This window comes from Anoplolepis gracilipes, chromosome 3, assembly GCF_047496725.1.
Source record: "Anoplolepis gracilipes chromosome 3, ASM4749672v1, whole genome shotgun sequence".
Classification (NCBI taxonomy): domain Eukaryota; kingdom Metazoa; phylum Arthropoda; class Insecta; order Hymenoptera; family Formicidae; genus Anoplolepis; species Anoplolepis gracilipes.
This window is the reverse complement of record NC_132972.1, coordinates 8,807,615-8,827,742: the sequence shown is the minus strand read 5'-3', so window position 1 is coordinate 8,827,742 and position 20,128 is coordinate 8,807,615. Positions and strand designations below refer to the sequence as shown.

At 38.1% G+C, this 20,128-nt stretch overlaps 1 protein-coding gene and 1 long non-coding RNA gene across 25 annotated transcripts in view; one reads left to right on the top strand and one right to left on the bottom strand.

Annotated features, from left to right (window-relative positions):
• Positions 1 to 20,128, top strand: part of LOC140664093 (protein muscleblind) — a 378,997-nt gene that overhangs the window by 97,810 nt on the left and 261,059 nt on the right. The window contains exon 3 of one of the 23 annotated variants that reach the window (XM_072888849.1): positions 11,220 to 14,241. The exons of the other annotated variants lie outside the window; for them this stretch is intronic. Within the exon in view, the coding sequence (XP_072744950.1) occupies positions 11,220 to 11,225 (6 nt within the window). The 3' untranslated portion in view covers positions 11,226 to 14,241. Of the gene's footprint in view, positions 1 to 11,219; positions 14,242 to 20,128 lie in introns of those variants that run through there. 23 annotated transcript variants of the gene reach the window in all.
• Positions 1 to 20,128, bottom strand: part of LOC140664096 (uncharacterized) — a 241,066-nt gene that overhangs the window by 105,257 nt on the left and 115,681 nt on the right. The window lies entirely within an intron of this gene.

Sequence of the window (20,128 nt, the reverse complement as noted above, 5' to 3'; positions counted from 1 at the left end):
GAATAAGATTATTTATTTGCATATGTGGGTGTGCTAAAAAGTCTGATAATTTATGAAATTTTTTTTTTTTTAGATTTTTTTTTTCAGAAGAATAATTGATTAAACATGTGATACATATATATGATTATAACGTGTATAGTTGGTATATTAATATCATAAATTGTTGTAATATCAGCGGAATTGAGTTTACGCCGTACCAAGGAAAATGCTTTAACAATGTTGAGTCTTTAAGAAAGTAATCAATAAGTTTCAAGGTTCACGAAACTCCTTTGCTTGTTGATCGCTTTCTTAACTCGGCGGAAACTCTGTCGAGTTTCTGAAACCGAACGCAAAATAGTTTACATTAATAAAACCATAATAAAACTCCTTATAAGCATTCCGAGAGTGATCTCTGTTTAGTAAATTGGAATTATTAACATTCTTTCATTGAGAAAACAAGAGATTTCAAATATTTCAACGGACAGTGTAAAATTACGAATAAACAAAATATTGGTTTTAAGAAATTAATGAATGTTATATACATAAATAACAGGAAATTCAAGAAATTTTCTCCAATTTCCACTGCAGAACTTTGCGTGTAACTGGGACACGAAGTTATGCCTGTTATAACTCGCACTTTATTACTCGTTATAAATTGTGTGCTCCAATATGATATCACATATTAATTATATTTTACGATACGCAAAACAATACGAACGAAATCCAGATAGTCGAAAGACGATATATTTATTCTCTCCTTTTTCATTCTCGTGTTATGATCTCGCTGTCTTTCAATTATCGCGAGCCACCCTTCCTCGCCTTCGATCCGGGGGATATTTTCCTTCTCCCGCGATGCTTGCTCTTAAATTCTATTTCCTCATTTTTCAGCGCTCTTCCTTGTCCTCCATTCCCATGGGTAACGAGTGGGAAGCAGGCGTAGCCGTTTTCGGCGGAGACGTCGACTTTGTCGTCGTTCCCTCTCGTTTATCGGGGAACGTCGATCGCCGCCGCGAGCAGAAGACTGCAATTTTGAAGCGAGATTTTCTTCGTCTGTCCCTCTCTTTTCTTCTCTCTCGCTCTTTCCCGCGACATCGCCGCTCGTCCGCCTCTTATCACGTTTATCATGCTTCTCGTTTCTGACACGTTTGCGCGAAAGTCATTCCCAATCGATAACCGACGTCTGGCTGCCGTGGTTTCGTAAAATGCATACGCTGAAAAGCATCTTTTTTGCCCTCTTTCTCTTCGTTCGCTTACGATGATGTTTTCACGGATGAATACTTGACATCGCCAACAATCACGCTTTACTTTCTCTCTCTCTCTCCCCCTGCACTGCCAGCGACATTTTCTTAGATTTGTAGTAGATTCGTATTCACGAATACGTTCATCGAAGTGAACGCTATCGATCGTGCATATCACTGCAACCGATAAGCTTATTGATGAGCTTATTGCATTTTGCGTTTAAATTTACTGCTTTGAGTATCTAGATGGGTTTGTTCAAATGGATCGAAGTTCTATTTCGGTCGGTGAAATAATTGAATATATTGCGTAACTTTTATAAATAAAATGGCAACAATTTTTGCAACAATAATTTATTACTAGAATATTTAGAACGAAATACACACATAATTGCATTTCATGAATTAAATTAATTTTAATTGGATAATTATTTAAAATTGAATTTAACAGTGAATAAAATTTATTGTTATATCTCGTTACATTTTAACTTGTCAAGACTTAACTAAATTATTGAATCAAGAGAAACCTAACAAAGAAGACTAATTCACAGCTTTAACTTCAACTATATAATTCTGCATTGTTTGGTCTCTAGTACCTGTAATTTAGAGATAGCGCACAGCTTCTTGGACACAGTCTATATACTCTCCAGTAGTAGGTCCCTAAGAGTATTGGGATAACGTCTAAGCACAAGGGAGCGACGATGACAAGTATTTCGATTAATTCCTCGGGTTTCGCGCCATAGAATTGCTGAACATTTCGCGAAGCTTGAAGAAAGCACACTCGAAAGACAAGCGTACGTTTACGAGATATTTCTACTTAATGTACGCGGGGCATCATTTACGAAGAAAAGAAATAATGCTTCTCTTTTCTCTGTACGCCGCGGAGCAACGGATAATTACGACGATAATTACAATGAAAGTAGCGCTCGTCGGACAGCAAGTGTATCTTTCCGCTCTGCTCATCCTTTTTCAAACCTATCTACTCGATCTTTTTTTTTTTTTTTTTTTTTTTTTTTTAAACCGTTGTATTTTTGTAACTTTAATTATCACGTGTTTCTCCTCGCAATTCCGGGCTACTGGGATTTTCTCTCTGCAAACGGATATGTATATATATGTACCGTCGGTCATTTACTGGCGAGCCCATTTACCGGTTGGCGTACTAAACGTAGTTATTCACGATAGGAGAGGCGCAACGAGCCTGTTCAATCTCTATTGGGAATTTGGTACGGCCAGCTAATTTCGGAGTCTGTTATCGACGTCGTAGGATTTTCGACTCCCATTTATTTCTGACTTTTAGCTCGTCGTGCTACCTTCTGCGTTGAGCAGCTCGCATAAAACGTCCAGATACTCGATGTAGATAAGATATTTATTAGATCGTATGAAAATATAAAAGCAGGAAAGTATATAACCAGAGAACGCTTGTTGAGCGATCGATTCATTCGCGTATCAAAGAGAGAGAGAGAGAGAGAGAGAGAGAGAGAGAGAGAGAGAGAGAGAGAGAGAGAGAGAGAGAGATCCTTATTACGATGAGAAATTCAAGGTAGGAGAAATTTCATTAGTTCTTCTGCCGCGGATCTTCCTTCATAAGCCTTTCATGCTCGATAATTCCGTCGCTTCATCTTCATTCGATGATGAAACTTGCCAAATTGTCGTCCATCAAATGACGCAAAGCGAGAGAAGCAAGCCTTTTTTTCACATTTAATGCGCTGAAATTGATTTCAATCCTGTTTAATCTTAGGTACTGAAGTTTAATCCCGTTTATTTTAAGCGTTAAAGTTGAATCCAATTTTATTTAAGTTTTACATTATCGAGAAAAAAAAAGTTTTATGCTCAGCTATTTCTAATATAAAATTTTCATTATCGTTATTGGTTTTATTTTTATTATGAGAAGAAAGTTGTTTAAAAGGGACAGTATAATTACAAAATAATTTCTCTGTTATGCGATGTAACAGTATTAAAAGAATATATTTGAAAATAATTTATATCATAAAAAACTAGGAAAATGAGATGAATTTATTTAAAAGGATGTAAAATTTTATACGCATAAAATTAATAAAACACAGTAATGTCCTCCTATCTTTATTATAAACAATATTGTGAGATTATAGCATCATAAATTGAAACTGTCACCGTGAAATTATAAGATGTATAGAACGATTTATTTATTAATAAGATATAGAGAGAAATATCTCGATATCAAAAAGAGACTATGTATTTATGCAAATTAAACACTTAAAAAGAAATGTTTCCAGTGAAGTCATATGATTCAATTAAAAACGGAAGTAATTGGATTACTTTACCAATGTTGTTTGCGATCTTCAACGAGCGGCATTTAACTTCTTTTCTCCGGCGATAACTCTCAACCCGTTTTAAGCATCCAATTATCGTTTATTGCGCTTACGGGCCGTATATTCTCTTCTTTCGTCCGATTATTCATTTTCCCGTTGATTTTTTGAATCGGATTTCCATTAAAAACTGTCTCTCTTTCCTCATTGCTAACAAAGTCCCTTTGCTTTTGAACTTCTTACCTTACGATTATTTTAATCCCCTTTTACTGATCTTTCTTTTATATTTTTTGCAATTACGCGTAGAAAAAAATCTCTTTATGTAGATTTACTCGATTTTTGGAGCTCGTTTACCAAACGGAATATTTTGTTCTACATGACACAATTATTATATTTATATTTTATTAAAGTAATACAACATTAATTTGAGATAATTGCTTGATTCATATTTTACGCGTGAAAAATCTTGTATTTTTTATATCACTGCTGTATAATAATTTGTGTAAATGTGTATATAATTTCTTCTCCTAAACGGGAATTGTTAATTTATGCGCGATAAGCAAATCAAGGATTAGTGGCGTACGACTTTGAAGGAATATCTTTTCGTTTGAAAGACTCGTCCCGTTTTAAGCCGTTCAACGGGACAGTCCCTCGCGTGGAAAGTAGATGGCAGATTATATTTGCCAGCGTCTTCACGCAAACGTGCTCCTTTTGCGGGAACGACTCTCTTTCAGCTCCGTACACTCCGTAATAGTAACATTTGCCGCAATAACAAACAGAGTAATAGCACCATAAACCTCGCTCAGAACACCCCTCCGCGCCTTTCCCTAAAATATAAAAATATGAAACGTCTTTGTTAGAGAGCTTTCACCGAGATCTCTTGCGTTCATGTTCTCCTTTGCCTTCTTCTCTCTCTTTCCCCCCCTCCTCCCCTTTCTCTCTCTCTTTCTCTTTCTCTCTACCGCTTGTCTTCTTCTGGCACTCTCGGCCATTCCAACTCCTCTTTTTCCACCTCTTCGTCCTGCTCGGTCGTATCATTCTCATGTCCCGTTTGCTCGTTTTATTCTCTCGTCCTCTTCTCCTCCTCTGACGGTTTCTCTCACCTCTTTTTCTCTCTCTCTCTTTCTCTTTCCTCGTCATCTCTCCACACTGAAATTTTTATGGCGTGTCCAATTTCCGACGTGGCTAATAGGCATTAAAGCTGACGGACTGACGTCTCCTGCTCTCTGTTTAAAGCACCGAACGGAACAAAAAACGCGAATGAAAATGGGGATCTGTGGAAAGAGCGAAATCGCGTGTGGGAGATGGAAATTTTATTCTCGTAATATCTATAATACCTTAATTCCATATTTCTTGAGAAAGAGTTATATTATTGTAAGAATTCATATCTATTTTTACAGTGTGAATAATCTTCTTTTTCTCCAAAGATAATATTTTATACGAATTTAATAGAGTTATTTTATTAAAGTTGTAAGATATAATGAGATTGAGTACGAATCGAATATTTAATAGTTTTATAAGTTCTGTTGTAATGATATATATACTATGGATTTGATACGGGAGAAAATCAATATGTATTTACGTTTTTATATCTAGTTATAAGCATAAAATTGAGATACTTTGATCTTTTAAATTTTATACGTTGATAAAATATGTAATTGATTATTTTAAGACCCGTGATAATTTGTTTCTGAAGATTATTCCTTCTGCTCTTGCAACTTTAAAAGAGGAAATGTTCGTTTGGATACGGTTCATAATTTGTGCTTTTATTTTAATCGTGGCTTGTGAATTCGCCAATTCGGCGCGTTTGTACGGGGCAAAGTGGATCCATTAGATGCCAACAATCCCATAAATTTTTACTTTGCGCGTCCGGATGAAGTTTTTGAATCGATGGCGACGAGAAACGATTGATCGTCGGCGCCACGGCGGGGATCGATGACATGCAAGTAAAAAGACCACCAGTCGCATTTATTCCCGGCACTTCGCGCTTTTGGCTCCGGTCGATGAGAGAAAGAGAGAGAGAGATAGAGTAAATCCTGGGAAAATAATTAATTAAAAGTCGTCGGCGCGCACGCTTAATGGGTTACAGATTAATGCTCGATGTTGCGCGGCACTGTTTACTCTATAACGGTCGAAGTAATAAATCAGTGTCTTATCGGTAAAGGGAGAGCTTTCGTGGCCAACGTTAAGAATACTCATTTCCAAGACGGCGTTCTAGTTTGAACGTCGATCGCGGGTGATCGATCCTAGTCATCCTACGACGTGAAAAATTTGGCGGTGAATCCGTGATCGCATGACGTGAACAGTTTTGGCGAGAATTCAACGATCGCGTAACGTGTGCGAAAACGAAGACAGAATCGCAATTCAGCGAGAAATAAACATTTGTAATGAAAATGTACCTTTAGTGCAATCTAACTTCTAATATGTAAACTAGGCAGAAAAAATTAATATCAAATTAAAATTATATACTTTAGTTAATCATTTTTTCATTATAAGCAATAATATATAATCTTCAAAAGACTTGACAATCTTAAATTTTAATAATATTATATAATTTTGTTTTAATATGTTACAATCATCTCAAGAATATAATATTATTTTTTTAATTTTATTATAATAATGTTTTGGTTTGCGTATATTACTATTTGTTCATCCAACATTCTTTTCTCTATTTATGAAAATTATTTTTGTATAATAAAAATGAACAAGTAATCTGTTCGTTTAATGCTATGTAATTTTATACTTCAAAATTTACATATCGAGAATAAAAATATTCTTAAAAAAAGAATAGCTAGTCTTTTTTTTTCTGTGTGGAAGTTAGATATGTCGAGTGACTTATTTAACAATAAAATATTTATTAGATTTATTATTGCTTTTATTCGTTTTATTTGAATTTTTTTTCCCTAACAGTTATTTGATTTAGAAGAACGACAATGTAACGTGATACGATTTAACGTGGTACCGACAATTTCAAAAGTTTCGAAAGGCTTAGAAATTGTTGGCGAGATGTTCTTCAAGTTTGGACGAGTTCTACCGCGAATATATATCGACAAAACCGCGACTATGCGTAACTATCGAAGCGTCCGCCATCGATGACGTATTTTTATAGCGGCGATGACTTACGCCACCTCGCCATCGTTTCCATTCGCGATTCTTATTTCACCGCCGGGAGGGACGCAGACGAAAGGAAGTTTCGCGATGGGAAGGGCATCTGTAAGTTGCCGACGATTCCATACATTTCGTCCCGCGAGCGCCCTGCGCTCCTCGCAATGCGAATAAACAAGTTTCCGAGCCTGTAAGTCAAACGTCCAAACACGTCGTTGCAGTTTCGTGCCGCCTCGTCGGAGCGGAAGTTACTCGAATATCGCGAAGGGAGTTTAACTCAGTAGACGACGGATGATAAGGGCAACGTGGGAAGAGAAAGAGAGAGAGGACAGTAGGGACCGAGAGACGCGCCCCACTCCCCCCTTCCCCGGACATCGATTTTCCGCTATTACATTTCCGTTTTGCGGCGCCTCGAAATTCCATCGGAGCGACAGATATCGCAGTCTCGCGATCAGTCGTCCCCCCCCCCCCCCCTCCCCGTCATCCCTTGTAATATGTAGGACACAAACTGAGGAATAATTTTCGCAGGCTTGTTTCGTAATAACCCGCGCCACACGGGGTTAAACCGAATAACTCCTTATCCGCGTACTCGGAGCTAATGCGGAATTTCCCTAATAGTAGCGCCGTTTTCTTAATTACCGTAACACGCGCGCCCGCGCATATGCCGTTAATAATCGCGCACTTCGTCAATTTTCCGGGTACCGTGCCGCCGGCGCGATCTCGCAGCACGATTACCGTGCAGTTAATCCTTAACTCATTTAGATCCCCGGCACGTCTTCCGTGTCTCGATGGCGCGAATTTGGATGTTTAACTGCTAAATATACGAGTCATCACAAGATAGTTTAATGACATTTTATGAGAATTTGACGCTTTGATAGCTTAGCAATTTTTGTGAAAATACCAAAATTTAAAAAATTGATAATTATCATGAATTGTTTTTATTATTATAATAACATGAGAAAATAAATTAGATGCAGTGTGTTATGGAGAATATTAAAAGTTGTTCTCTTACAAGAAGATTGTTACATATTTTTTTTCATAAAAAAATATTTAGATATTTATTAATAAAAAGAGAACAATTTACTTTCACGGGTATTAAGTGAATATATCTTTTGTTTTATGATCTTTAAATTTTTTTGTGTATATAAAATTATAAAATAAAAATTAATATATCTTTTTCAGTTTGTGAAACATTAAAATATTATCTGTTATAATTCATATTTTTTAATTTTATGTTAAAGTGTACCGCGAGATATTTCTAAATTATTTTAATTATTATTAAAACGCAGTTTAAATTTTTCCGACAATTTTTATAAATTTGTTTAAAGTCATAATAAATTTCCCAAGAATTGCAAATAAGAAATTATATATAAATTATTTTTGTTGGTGATTTGTAACATCTTTCGCGATCTACGTTTATTTAAGCGTTGGTATCTTTGATATGTATATGTTTTCGCAACGATCCTATCGGGCGTCAAAGAGCAAAGAGATACTTCGTAAATTTAATTGGAGGAACGAAAGTATCGAGAATCAATTCAGTAACACGCCCCAAGGTTTTAATTGACGTACTTCTCGATATTTCGTTCTCTCACGGGGCTGCGCCTTTATTTCCCTGGAAATATTCAGTAATAAGAAAATACCGCGCCCATGTATATATCGCGAGCAGGAACACACCTCGCCGCAATAAATCACGATTCACCGAGAGATATCGAGCGCGCATATTTGCTGCAAGCTCTCCCGGCCTTATCGAGGGACCTCGACTACGTAACGACACGCATCGCATTCAAGGTGTCCCCCCCTCCCCCTCCTTTCTTATCGTTTGCCTCTTGAGACCTCCGAGGGAAGCGTTTTATCAATTTTTTCCACCCTCCTTTTCCTTCCCTTTCCCCTCGCGTTGCTCGCAACTCTGCCTGCCCTCGACGCATCAGGACCACCACATATAGCGCGAGTTTTCGTGACAAGAGGACGGTCAAGACATTGATTGAAAGCCTCTGCCTAAAGCGCTTGCTCCTCTCCCCCCACTTTTCCTCGTCCTTCTCTCTCTCTCTCTTTCTCTCTCTCGTGCGTCAATCGCGGCTTGATTAAATTTACGGCTGATAAAAAGAGCCGTATGTAGCCGCTACGTTGACGGAGAAAAGGCTACGGCTCGTAAAGCACACACACGCTTTTGTCTTCAGGGGGTTGTGCTTCGTCGTCGTCGTCCATCCGATCTCCATGCCTCCTCCGTCGCGACCCCCCTCGTCGTAGCATCGCTCTCAAATTAAGGACCGCGAAGTCTTAACTCACGTACGTCGTACGGCGTATAGTTCTCTTCGGTTCGTTCGTTCGTTGCTCCTTCGCCTGTTTCTCCTACCTTTCGCATGGCCATTTCATTCTATTTTCCCTTGTAGCTACCTGCTGATACTCTCGGATACCAGGATTGCGATATCCGCGAATAGGAGAGAAAGGGAGAGAGAAAGAGGGTATGTCGTAAAAGTGGTTGTTGCTCGGTGAGCCGTATGTTGGTTCATGTGTTATCGCGCGCGCGCGCGCACACATACGACTTGTTCTTCTTCGAGATCCCTTGCGCTTGTGTTGGAATCTTCTCTCTCTTTTTGTTAGTGTTTGTGCGATGTGTCGTGAAGCGACGCGTTACTTTTTACTTTCCTCGCGGCTGTAAAAGCGGTTAATAGCCTCAGCTGGATTTTCGGACGATAATAAAGGAAAGGCGGAACGTGCAGACGACGCTATCGATACGCGCATCGAGGATCCCGGCAACCCGGCATAGCAATCTTCCTCTTAGCGGAACTCGCGATGGAATTTCCCAGATTGCTTCTGATATGCTCATCGCAAGAATGGACTGTAGTAACGTTTACTTGATGGAGCAGAGGAGGAAAATTTCAAATAATAATTCAATTTACGGCAATAATTTTGATGGTGTATATTATATATTAATTACGAAATACAAAGACGCACATTGTACTCGTATTAATGTCGGAAATATAGTTGTCGTAAAAAATGGTTTTTAATTAAACCTTGATAAAGAGACAAAATTATTAATTTTTAATCGTTTTCATTTTATCGCTGATTTAAACATTTTATTTTGTAAAGTTGGCGTCCCTAAAATTTATCGATCGATTTTTTTAGCTTAAATCGCCGGAACTATTTTTATAATTACTAACGAACTCTGGAACTCTTCGGGGTGCATTCAGAACTAAAGAAAAAAATTAGTTTTTTAAAAAATAAGGTGTCAACTTCACAGACGTGATAAAGAGATTGTTTCATTTTGAATGCGACATTCCAATTATTTATTCTCTATTTTCTTAAAAAAAAGCGACATAGACAAATTACAGGAATTTCCTGTTTTCGGTGATAGCCGACACCTCGTACAAAAGTCACTGTTGAGGGAAGGACGTTCGATGCGATACGACCGATACGTATTCCCGCACGTCGATCCGTATGCACCGGCTGCATCTGCAATTACAATTGGGCGCAGTTCTCGAATTCATTAGTCACCTTGCAACGGGCACGGATCGGTTTCAGAGTGGTCCGTGAAATAGCACGAAGTGGCAGTGTTGGAACGAAGCGATCGGTACGCTAATGACTGGGATTACTTCTTGAAAGATATTGCGTCTTCTTCTTTCCTTTTTCTCTTTCTCCCTTTCTCCCGCGTTTTCTTCGCTCTACATTTATTTCTGTTTCTTTTCCGTCTTGATGCCTCGACGAATATCGATGAGTCGACGCGAGTACTGTTCATTCGCGCGTTGCTCTTCTCCCTCAGCTTCGTCTGAGATTCGTGGGAGTCATGTCACGCTGCACCGACCGGATTTAGATAAAGAAGGGAAGGATGTTGAGAGCATCGTGGATATACAGAGAAGTGACGCTGCACGAAAAAATACGGCGATAATTTTGTTTTTCGAACCGGTACGTTATGCAATTTACGATAAAACTTCTGTTAATTTATGGATTTATTTTTTTACATTGTGTTTTTACGTAAAAATGTTTACAATTTGTACCTACTTTATATACTTACTAATTTATTGTTTTTTATATTATTATTTTTAGCACCGAAATTACGGAAATGTGTGTTATAATCGTTTTAGTAAGGACAATAAATATAAAAAAAAAAAATAATTAAATATAATTTTATTGAATTTAAAATAATGAAAATGAAAAGATTAAAATGGTCTGTAATAGACATCATTTTTTTATCGATTATTTAAATTTTAATAAATTTTTTACTTGTTAAATAATAATAGTTTAATCGATCTGTTTTTATTAATTAATGTGTCTTTCATAATTGACGTATTTTGTATCCACTCATGTTTGGAGAAACGAGGTTATCGCGAATACAGATACGGATATTGACTTTGATTAATTTATAAATAGGTTAATAATCAATTTATTTATGCTACACATAGAAACACACGTGCTTTGTATTCAAAATGTGTTTTTTAATAACAAGTACAAAAATTATATTATAAAGATATATTTTCTGACTTGATATTTGTTGAATGTTATTTCTAATCTCTTATATACTACTTTCTTACTCTCTCGAATATAATATTTTTACGACGTGCACAAAAAATAATCGCAAGAATTTTCAAGTCTTTATTTTTTATCTTATAAATGATAGTGTTAACGGAGTCTGGAGCTCTACGGACCGGACGTGACTGCGCGAGCACAAGCTCGGTAGAAATCTTCTTATTCGCCGCCAAGATATATCTCGCTCTACTTTGCATTTTCCATCATGCGCCATTTTGGAACCGTCGGGTCTCCGTGTCCTTTTACATGCGCTCCTTCCCTTCGGACCTTCTCGGGCAATCTTTACTCCTTGCGAATTCATGCTGGTAAGATTTTTGCATATAACTCAATCTTGTTTACCCCGTACAAAATGACGACAGTCTAGTGATTTACTGTCAGGCAAAGAGTCATCCAATATTATAGTATAACAAAAATGTGAAACTCTGTCAACTATCTCTATATCAATGATAGATTTTCGACGTGTTATTCGGGAAAAGCTTGTATCGAAAGAGTATATTTCGTGGCAAGCACGTTCGGCAAGATTACAGAGAGTATCCGATCGTATTTGACGTACGAGGCTTCCGGCGATAGTCAGTGACGGATCAAATCCGAAGGCAGCGCCTTATTACCGCGGGCTCGCGGTAATTCAGCCAAAATCCCCGCTGCCGCTCGTTGCGGATCGGCGATCGGAAGTAAATCAGCGAGCGGTAGTAATAGAAGTTGCGATTAGTCGAGCGAACGTGACGCACGAGCGTGACCTCCCTAGGCAGGAGCCAGCCTTCCTTTTCTTTGCGCGCAAATACTCCCTCATTCTACTTTGCATTTCCCATCATGCGGCTCTTTTCGTCCGTTCCTCGTTCCTTCATGCACCCTCCTTCTTCCCCTTTCGCGTTCTCTTCCTTGAGAAGTGCTCTTTCTTCGAGCCGACATTCCTCCTCTCTCTCTCTCACTCTCTCTTTCGTTCCTTTCCTTTTTCTCCCTCTCCCTCTTCCTCTTCCTCTTCTTTCCACCACCGTTCTCTTCTCCCATTCTCTCCACCACCCTTCTCTATCAATTTATTTTTCTCTCTTCGGAGCAGTGGACCGCGTAACGAGCAACGTAAATCAATCGGCTGGCATTGTGGCTTCGTTCCTTCGACAGTGGTTCTCGATCTTTGCATCGGAACGACATGTGAAACTTGTTTTATTGAGCTGAAATTGCTTCTGCTTTCGGATACTTTTATGTATATTTAAATTTTCATATTTTACGTGTTAATTGTTTTGCAAATTAATGTAATGATAAAGTTATATAGCTGTACTATTGTGTAAAGTCATTTTAATTTCCAAACTAGAATATTAAAAAAGCGATTTATAGATACATGATTTACCATATTGATACACATTTATAATACAGTGACGAGATGGAAATTATAATAATTAGCTCGCTTTCAATTATGGATTCATTGTATATACATATAATATAGATATATAACTGACTTATATTATTCATTAAATATATTTATCATCATATTTATACAATTAATTAATTAAGTATGTTCCCAACGAATTCTTTGATGCAATATTAGATTTACTGATTATTTAATATTTTATTGATCATAGAAATATATCTAATAATTGTATATTTTTTTACTTTGTAGAATTAAAGATTTTTAGACGATTCGTTTTTTTTTTTTTTTGTTTTTTTTTTTTATATTACGTTTTTAACTAACAGCAATTAATAATATATTAGACACGATAATTACGGCAAAGCAAGTTTCAAAAAGACATAAATATCATAGATTTACGGATGACCAACGCGCCAAATTGTTTTTTTTTCAGAAGCTATCTCGTCTATAAAATATCGAATGCAATTTTTGACTTCGCGTACACATGTCAATTCGATTTTCGATTTTTAGAAGTCGGTACCCGGTGCTGGAACATTGTTCAATTTGCAAATCGAACGATCGCGTGCGACTAGGAGCGAAAAACGGTAGAAAGGAGAAAGAAGAATGAGATGAGGACGATCGTTCGCTGCGATCTCGCAGAGGGTGAAAGATATCTTCTACCAGAGACGTGCAAAGTTGAGGATCGTTTTGCTCCGACTTTCTACTACGTGCCGAACGCTTTAAGGAGTCTGCCTACTTTCAGAGAAGCGAGAGCTCGCCGGCTTCTCGCGGAAATCGAATATTTTCAACGGCATTTTCCTTTGCTCTGCGGCCGCGCGAGAAAAAAAAAGGAGAGATGCGAGGTATCACTTCTGTCCCGTGTGACACAAGTTTTGTCGCGACTTTTCTCGTCGCTTCTTTCCGTTTGCCGAACAACCTTTTCTTCACGATACACGATGGCGTTTGTGATCTCAACGCGTTTCTTCGGAGAAATAATTTTTTTTTTTTTTTTTTGTTTATATTCAGTATGTTTTAAAGCTTAATCTCATATTTTGTTAGTCTTATTTTTATATACATATTCTGAGCTTATATTTCTATTTAATTATGATTTAATTATTACGGCCTCCGATCAAAATTCGCTTCATGAATGCGTTTTTTACCGTTGCGGCTGTTAGTAAGGTACAATAAAGGGTCGTCGCGCCGTAAAGTTCCGATCTTAAGAAATATTTGACACGAGCTATAAAGTGCTTAATGCGGTCTCTCGGGGAAGAGAATGTGCCGAAAGATGAAATACGAAATTGCAAGCGCTTTACGTGAACGTTATTTAATGGCATATCTTATAGACGGGTATGAGAGAAAGCATCGAGGAACAAAAAGCGAGGGACGTTTTTTAATATAGTAATAACTAGTATAGCATAAAATAATATATATTTGCATAGTGAACGCAGTTATGATTATAAATATTGTGATTATATGTCAGTTTAATCTTCGTGAATTTGTAATGAATAATTGGAGAATGTTTTTGCTGTTATTGATAATGCAACAATCTTAATTTTTTTATTTAATTTTAAATCAATAACATTTTAATATAAGAATTGATTGTTATATTAAAATAAATGATAAAAAAAGAACGATAAGGTTTGTTTTCACTCTGGAAGACTCAACTTTACAAATTGATTCCAAAAATCAAAAAATATGAAAAATGGAAAAATATACCATCAATCTTGATGCTCTCGTTGGATATATCGACAAACTTTGATACATGAATAAATTCTGACAAATAAATTTACGTTGCGTTACAAGGTCGATTTTGCCTGATGAATCGAAGTAAAAAGAAAAATAATTATTATCCTTTCGACTATTTTTTTTCTTGCGTTGTAACGCGCACTGTTAATTCAACAAAATTATGCGATAGCGCTTCGACGGAAATAAATAATTTATATCACGCGCCGCACATTTGACTCCAGTTATAAACTGGTTAAGGCGCGCCTGTGGAGAACGTGCCGAAGAAAGAAATACGAAATTAAAAGCGCTTTATGTGAGCGCGGCTTTAATACCGTGCCTTGCGGTCCACGGAGAGGGAGTGCAAAGACGCGCGGGGGCGAGAAGAGAGGCTGCGAGGGCGAAGATAAAGAGGACCAGCCTGAAGGAGAGGAGAAAGAAGAGAGTAGACGAGGCTGGTTTATGTAAGGTTCATGGGGCTGGACCTCGTTTCGGCTTGACTCGAGTGTGCGTCCGGCCTCGACGTCTTTTTTCCCTTCCTTTCCCTCCCCCTCTTCTTCCCTCGTGCTCTTTTTTTCTCCACCTCCTTGCCCCTCGACTTCCTTCTTGCCCATCATCTCGCCCTTCTCGCGCCCAGTTTGCGCTCGCTTTCGTTAGCTCGGCCGCTTAATGCGATTTTAGAACCTTGCAGCGATTTTTGTCGAAGAGCGACATGCCGTGGCGATTTGCCCGGTGATTTTTCGATGCGAAATTTTCCTCGTACCAAACTTTAAATTGACTCACCGAGATTTCACCGAACATGTGATTGAAACTTATATAAGGACTTTAGGATTTTATTCGAGAATATTTTTCTCTCCTTGAAATAAAATATAAAAATATGTATTTTTAATTCACAAACAATTGATTTTTTTTTTTTTTTTGGAATCATATGCGAAAAGTGTCACGTCATTATTGAGAAATGATGATTCAGTGGGAATTTTGAGAACTCGCGGACGAATTGGACTTTCGACGGTCGATCGAATGTCTCGCCGAGATGGAATATTGATATCGGTGTTTTGATTCGGCTCGCGCAGTGCAAGGTAAATTCGTCAAATCCACGATTTGACGACGATGAATTCGCGGGATTAAATTATTACGGAACACAAACGTGGGAATTTGTGCAACAATCGTGCGCGAGGTGGCTATCTTTCTCGTTGCATTCAATTATTCCGATGCGTTTGGCCGACTAAACCGATTACTCGTTTCGCTCGTAAAACGAAGCTACGAATGACGACTGTACGTAATAGCAACATTACCGTCTCGTTAGAGTATAAACGAGAGTAACCGATCGACTTCAAGTGCTACCGTTCCTTTTTTGAGCGCTAACCGTTTGTCCGACGACTACCGTAAAGCTGATTTTATACGGCTTATCCTTGATTATCTCGTACGAAGCGAATACATTAGACGAGAAAGCTTTTTCGAAACGCAAACAAAATGTTGGTGATTTTTAATTTTTATTTATTCTATCTTACAGAAAAAAAATTAATTCGACTTTAAGCTTTCTGGAAAATCATTTAATTAATATAAAAACATTCTATGCAAATCTTTATTTTTTTTTTTTTTTTACAATCTAGATAGAGGCAATCTTGTGAGTGGATATTTAAAAAAATCAGCCATAACTAGTTTAAGCGTCGTCGATTAAGTTGAAAAATATGTCTATGAGAAAATGACTTTACGCTTGTAAAGTCTAAGGGACAAACACTATTACGATATTCTAAAGCGGGAAATTGCGTCCTGGAAGCGTAATAATTTGCTCGGTCGAACAGCTTTAAGATGGCGGAAGAATCTAATACACATAAAGATAGATGTACGGTAAACAAACTAAAGGAACGAGCGAATACGAGCCATGATTCAGTTTTATTTTTATTCTTTATTTCTCGAGTCGAGATTAAATGTTCTAATTATCATTTTTAATTGTCACCTATTTAAGAACAATATATATGCATAAGTACCTATGAGTGTTACTGAACGCGGATGCGTTTAATAAAAGCATTTCGCACGTCCTTGTCTTTAAGGCACGTGGTGTTTGTCTTGGAGACGATAAGAAAATATTAACGGGGACAGGAAGGTTATTTCGTATGATAGGATGGCGGAGGCGGAGGTGTTAAATAGGCCGCGTTAGCCGCCATTACTTGCAATTCTCTATCATTAAGCATCCCTACCGTTCGCCACCCTTATTCCCCTTCCTGCAATTTGTTCCGCGCATCCCTAAGCCCGTTCTGGTTCTCGCGTCCTCGTCGTCCTTCTTCTCCTCCTCCCTCTCCTATTTGTCCCTCGACGTCCTCTGTCCTTCTCCTGTTTCTCTTTCCGCTTTCCGTCACGGCCCCGCCCTTATTATTTCTCCTTTTGCTTTCGAACCGGTGCCGCCGGATTTGCCCTTGAGGCTCCATACTCTATAATTCTCGCATCCTTCTCCGAATTTGTTAAAGGGGAAATTTACATGGTTCACTCTATCTCGATGATCATCCCGACTAAATCGTTCGAAGCGAAGTGAATTGAATGCATATAATGTTTCCACGGAAGTGATCACATTCTATATTTCCCTATGATTCATCTTACATGATTGATCGAAGCGAAACGTCTAAACATTGCGCTACACCTGGTAATCCAATCAAGAAAATATTCTAGATTTAAGAAATCAAGTCTCATCCCAGAAAAAGATATATTACGTTATATGATTTTTTAATAACGCGTTAAAAAATGAATCTTGTCTATTCAATCATTGGATTCTGTTTAGTTTATTTCCAATGGTTCCTCCAAGCCTAATCGTCGAGAAGGAACTTCGGTTTGAAATGGCAAACGGGAAAACAGCTTATATTTACCGAGATATCCTTACGGATTACTCTGCAATTTTTCCATTTCACATATCTTTTCTCCTGCGTATTACTTTCCTTTCGCGCTCTGCCTCTTTTCAGTCTATTTTCTCTCTACTCTGTATCGCCGTTCGTCCTTTATCACGCGCCCTCGCTACCGGAACAAATAGGAATTTCAGCGGGCGGTGACGGGCCAGTAAAGCGCAACAAGTTGAGCTCCAGGCTGTATCGCAAAAAAATATTCGAGAATTAAGGGGAGAGAGGAAGGAGAGTGCGAATCTTATATTTATCTCAGGGATAAAGGGGACTCTGCCGTGCGAATTTTGAGGAGATAATAATATACATCACGTCAGGAGCCTAATTTCGCATATTCGCAACTTTGTGTTACGCTGAACACATTCGAGACGATTAAATGGAAAATAAATATTATATTTATGTAATATCTTGATGTGGTTGCACTTAACAATTTTCATTAATGATACATTTTTTGATAAATTTTGGACAGTTGCTTTTTAATAAAGATTTACAGATGAAGAGGCTAATAAGAATTAGACTGTCTGAAGTGCCTTTTTGAAGTAAATAATTCAAAGATAAAAGATCTTATTGTTCAATTAATTTTTCAATTAATTTCAATGTGAAATGTAGAAGATTTGTAGGCGATTAAAAAATGGAGACTTAAGAGCTTATACAGCCAGTAAACGCGTCATCTCAGAAAGAAAAATGATTCTGAATTGATTGGAAAACGACAAAGATTCTTTCCGCTGTGCATTCACGTTGCAGGTTAATTATTGACTCGTCTCGTTCCTTTTCTAAGTATTATTCGTCGGGTACATCGAGATCTCTAATTTTTCTTCCTGAAAACGAACGGAGACAGGTCGACGACTATAAATCCGCCGTACGACACTCGCGTGATGACAGTCGGATGCCAACTTGACGTGGGTCTTGCAATTACACACGATTTGTGTGTGTGAGCGTGCGGCGCGTTGAAGAACCGTGAAAAATGAGTGACCCGTTTTTTTTTTTTTTTTTTTTTCCATTGGCAGTCCCTTCTTTACGTCGTCGCTGGATTATCCTCGCGGCCCATTCGACCCTTTCCCTCCTTCGATGTTGAACGACGAACCACCGAACCGCGAAAGTATCTCGTCGCGTTGAAACGACTTGCGAGACGTCGCCGAGCGCTCGTAAAAACGCACGATACGCACTCGACTGTGCGTCTGGGGACACTTACGATATGTAGTATCAAAGTATCTGAGGCATTGTCGACGTAACATTGCCATGTATCTTGACTCTTGATTATTTTTTGACATCGATACTTATGTCGCTAATTGTAAATTTTGAGAGGCAATTCTTTTAGAGATCTTATTTAGATTATTTATAGAATAATATAAGAATTAATTAGATATAAAATTAGACTTAATTAAAAAATCATATTTATATTATTTTTATATTATATATTTTACAGAATATATGTATACATATATATAAAGTTTATTCTATGCTTACACCCTAATAAATTTTTGATTTAAAAAATTTGTTTTTCTTCAAATATCGCGAATTGAAATTGAAATTAACTTTGAAGAATACTAATTGGCATTCTCTTTTGTAATTTAGTTGTCGTAAACTTTCTCATTTTTAATCGTTGGTAATTCAAGAATTGCAGACATTTTTGTGGACGAAAATTCTGTCTTGAATTGTTAAACACATTCACCGTGGATGAAGGGATATAGCGCAATAATAGAAACAGGATATTCTGTGCAGAAATTCCTCCTGGGACACGCTGTATTACAGCTCGAAACGGTCGACTATATGTGTAACATCAGCGCATTCCGGCCATTAATTTGTCGTGTTTTGTCACTGCCTGGTACCGCACCCGGAGTCGCATCTCCGTCGCTTCTTCCGTCGCTCTGACGCGACGCGGCGCCGAGTTTTCGAAGTGGATAATTACGTGCCGTGCGCGCCACTTGGTTCCGTTCCAGTAAGCGACTCTCTTCTTATTACCGGGAGGAACTTGAGCCATCGCGCCGCGCCAAAAAGTGTGACTGTACATTTCCCTCCGCGGAAATAAATTATGTCGCGCACGGCCACGTCCGCGCTGGAAAGCGAAACGCCGGATATAATCGCGTTAGCGAAAATGCTACCTCCCTCTTCCCTCCCCGTCCGTCCATCGAACTTTTTACTTCGATAATCGCGCTTGATTAGGCAACAAGGAATGAAATTGTTTATCAATCGAACGATGTTCCATTGTCGGGAGGAATTATTTTTGCGAAACGAATCTCATTTAAATGCGTTTGACATCGCGCAAAAGTGGCCGGCTGGGGTGTTAATAATGAGGCAGTTTAAAGAGGCTTCTTTTTTGATTTTACGCGAAATTACGCTTTACAATAGCGCGTTGCGAATGGAGCGTAAAAATTCATGGTTGCACTCTGAGATTCAGCGGCAATATTTGTGTAATTTACACGACATTGTGCTCGTTTCTCTCCGCGCTAATAATTCGACATTCATAATGTCGAATGAAATTCACTTTGTGCGAAAATTTAGTCCGAGTCTCGTCCGAGCCAGTGAAAGTACTGTCGCATTTCATTCCATCAGGGATACTAAATCAACATTAAAATTTCCGTCGTCGAAATTGATTATTATAAAGGATGCATCGTAAAAAAAAAAAAAAAAAAAAAAAAAAACAGGAAAAAAAGGAAAATGAAAGTCGCTATTGAAAGATTCCGATAAAAGATTCGATGCCTATCTCGATAATTCGGCGCGCAGTTTATAACTTATAACTACGCGTCGTTAGGCCAGCACACATTCACGTTTGACCATCGTGATATTATTACACGGGAAAGGATGGCGGGCTCTCTTTTGTGAGAACTAAAACCTGTTCACCCACCGGGTCTTCTCGAAGTCGTCGAAGTTCTGTGCGCGATCGTCTTCTTTGTTCGGACCCTCGCGATGCATACCGGGTGACCTAATTAGTATTAGGCGAACTGACGACCACCTTGTCATGATAAACGGTGCTTAATTAGATTTATGCACCTCGTGCTATGAGGGCTAATCGGTACATTATCGAGAGTAGGAAAACGTCATCGATTA